Consider the following 2,692-nt stretch of genomic DNA (forward strand, 5'->3'; position numbering starts at 1 on the left):
CAAAAGAAGCTTATGCTTTGTTGATTTTGGGGTAGACATATGAAATTTTTCTTTTAAATGCATTTGTGTCTTTGATTACCAGGTTCCAGTGTGTTAAACAGAGGGAACATAGACGTTAAGTTCCCACAGGAATAATGAAAATACTGCATCAAAGAATAAACTTGCAACAACATTTATAAATACACCAGGAATATTTTAGCAGAAACATGTTTAATGTGTTTTTAGTTTTCCCTACAAATACAGGATTGAAGTGAATGTATTTTTTATCAAGTTAGCTAAATGAAGAGCCATTCAATATGGTTGTACTCAATATTCTTTTTTTTTTTTAAATAACTTCAGATGTTGTGGAATTGAGCTGAACAGATTTAATTGCTGGCCATTGTCTGGGAAATCCAGTTGGTGAAAATGCAGACCTAGAGAAAAAGTAAAAGGATTGTTAGTGTATCAGAAACGTTTGCTAGACATTATGTATATTGGGTCTTATTACATTGCAACAAACAACAGTTTGTTTACCTTGGCATAAACACCAGGGCGATTCTTCTGAGCACAGCCATAACCCCAAGACACAATACCCTGCAGCTCACCATTGCACACCACAGGGCCACCAGAGTCACCCTGAGTGATAAATATCAGATTTTTATGTTTATAAGTCTTTAGAATTTAAAAATAATGCCATTTGCTTCTGCTAGAATACATAATAATAATATATTATAATTATATTATTATACATTATAATAATAATAATAAAGCAATTTTTCTTTTTACCTGGCAAGAGTCCTTGCCTCCCTCCAGGAAACCAGCACAGAACATGGAATCAGTGATCATCCCAGGGTAAGAGTTGTCACAAGCCTTGTCAGAGAGAATAGGCACCTGCACACACTGCAGCTTGTTGCTATCAGCAGCTGCAATGCAAGTTTCCAAAATGAGACAACATAAGTAAAAAGCGATCATACAGGGGTATCATATTTACAATTCAAAACACAAATAGGATGTAAGATGGAAATAACTTTTGAATACTGCTTTCAGTATACTATAATAGTAATATTGTTATACCTTAATTTTTTTCTGGAAAATAAATTCCTTGTACTTTAAAGCTGCACTTTAACACCATCTGTCACATTTTCACAAAGAAATAAATTGTCAGTGGTTTTAGCAATAGACTCACTGGAGCTCATGGTGTTTCCCCATCCAGAGACTGTGCACAATGTTCCGGCAGGAGGGCAGCTTTTAGGCAGTGCAACAGGCTGCACAAAGTTGTTCAGAGTGGCAGGCTTATTTAGTTTAATGAGCATGACGTCATTGTCAATGGTGGCAGAGTTATAGTTGGGATGGCGGATGACACGAGAAGAGGAGATGAACTGCTCAGTACCTTCATTAACCTGAATGTGGTGCTCACCCAGACGAACTTCCACACGACTAGAGATGAGACAGAAATGTTTCTAATTTCAAGAGATGTGTTTTTCATAACGAATCACTTATTGATTATAAAATAAATCACTTACGACTTGTAGCAGTGAGCAGCAGACACAACCCAGTTCTGATTGATCAGAGAACCACCACAGAAGTGATAGCCAGCATTCAGAGACACTTGCCAGGGCTGGGAGTTGCGTGTGCACTCATACCCTCCAACAATCTTGTCATCCTCCAGAGCAACTGCAAACAAATGATACAATTAAAAGAAATGCAGTAAATCAGAATATAATTATTACAGTTGGTTGTCAAATCATATTTCCTTGGAGTTTGTAAAAGAGGTTTATACTTACAACAAGCTCCCACAAGCAAAAGTAGCACCAGAGACCTCATGATGGGTGTTGATCACTTATGATGGGGATCTCACATCTCACTACTATTTATGTGAACCAGTAGTCCCATATGTACCAATCAACGTTTCATACCTAAAGATAACCTAAAGTCTGATAATGACTTAGTAAATGAATGACTGTAAATGACCAAAAATAACTGGGAAGCAACACATGGTTATGTTTCATAATTTCTGTAACTTAGTAATCCCAAATTACTTTTTTCAAGCTTGCTGTAGTTGTTCCTACTATAAATGGTAAATTTCACAGATTTTGAGGTCAAGATGAAAGTATTTTATATAGTAAAAATGCAGTGGAACAACAATTACATTAATACTTGAACTATATTAAATCCCCATTAAATGTATAATTTGAGATTCTGTTTTATTGTATTAAATAAATGATTATGATATTCACTGTTTATAATCACAAAAGTTTAACCTTAACAACATAAATTTATATTGGGTACGAACTGTACACATATTCATACCAAAATATTTTGTTATATGGCTTTTAGTTCGGTGCACGCATGTACCAAATACAATTCATTTTACATTATGTGTGAAATATAGTTAAAATCTGAGCTCCTTCATTAATGTATTAAGTGGCAGACAACAAATTAATTTAATCTCCGCCTCTCACTTTAAGTGCATATTTTTATATCATTAAACTCAAACACAACAATGCCAGTGGTATAATAAGACATGAGAGTGGAGTGTCACTGTGGCTACTCACTCTGTATCAGAAAAATGATTTGTTTTGCACATGCATGACAATGCTAAAGAATGCTAGCTTTAGCGTTTTATGTCAAGCTTTAAGAATTTCTTTATAAAGGAGAAAATCCTGACAATTCCACATATTTGGGGAGTAAATGAATGAAGGATAAAAGAAAT

General features: G+C 34.8%; 1 protein-coding gene across 1 annotated transcript; it reads right to left on the minus strand.

Moving 5' to 3' along the window:
• Window positions 1-350: 350 nt before the first annotated feature.
• Window positions 351-1,837, minus strand: LOC124377044 (trypsin-2-like). The gene is made up of 6 exons (XM_046836317.1): window positions 1,764-1,837; window positions 1,503-1,653; window positions 1,166-1,416; window positions 766-902; window positions 514-615; window positions 351-413 (listed from the first exon to the last, which is right to left on the minus strand). Exons 1-6 carry the CDS (start codon window positions 1,801-1,803, stop codon window positions 366-368), a joined length of 729 nt encoding a protein of 242 aa, XP_046692273.1. The 5' UTR covers window positions 1,804-1,837; the 3' UTR covers window positions 351-365.
• Between the last annotated feature and the right edge of the window lie 855 nt (window positions 1,838-2,692).

Source organism: Silurus meridionalis, chromosome 23 (genome assembly GCF_014805685.1).
Source record: "Silurus meridionalis isolate SWU-2019-XX chromosome 23, ASM1480568v1, whole genome shotgun sequence".
NCBI classification, from domain to species: domain Eukaryota; kingdom Metazoa; phylum Chordata; class Actinopteri; order Siluriformes; family Siluridae; genus Silurus; species Silurus meridionalis.

Bases quoted from the DNA above. Each gene is read 5' to 3' on its own strand.
- LOC124377044 (XM_046836317.1), bottom strand. From the start codon at position 1,803: ATGAGGTCTCTGGTGCTACTTTTGCTTGTGGGAGCTTGTT. The intron at 1,654-1,763 runs GTAAGTATAAAC...ATTTGTTTGCAG, and splicing joins TTTGCTTGTGGGAGCTTGTT to TTGCTCTGGAGGATGACAAG. The intron at 903-1,165 runs GTGAGTCTATTG...CTTGCATTGCAG, and splicing joins GGGAAACACCATGAGCTCCA to CTGCTGATAGCAACAAGCTG.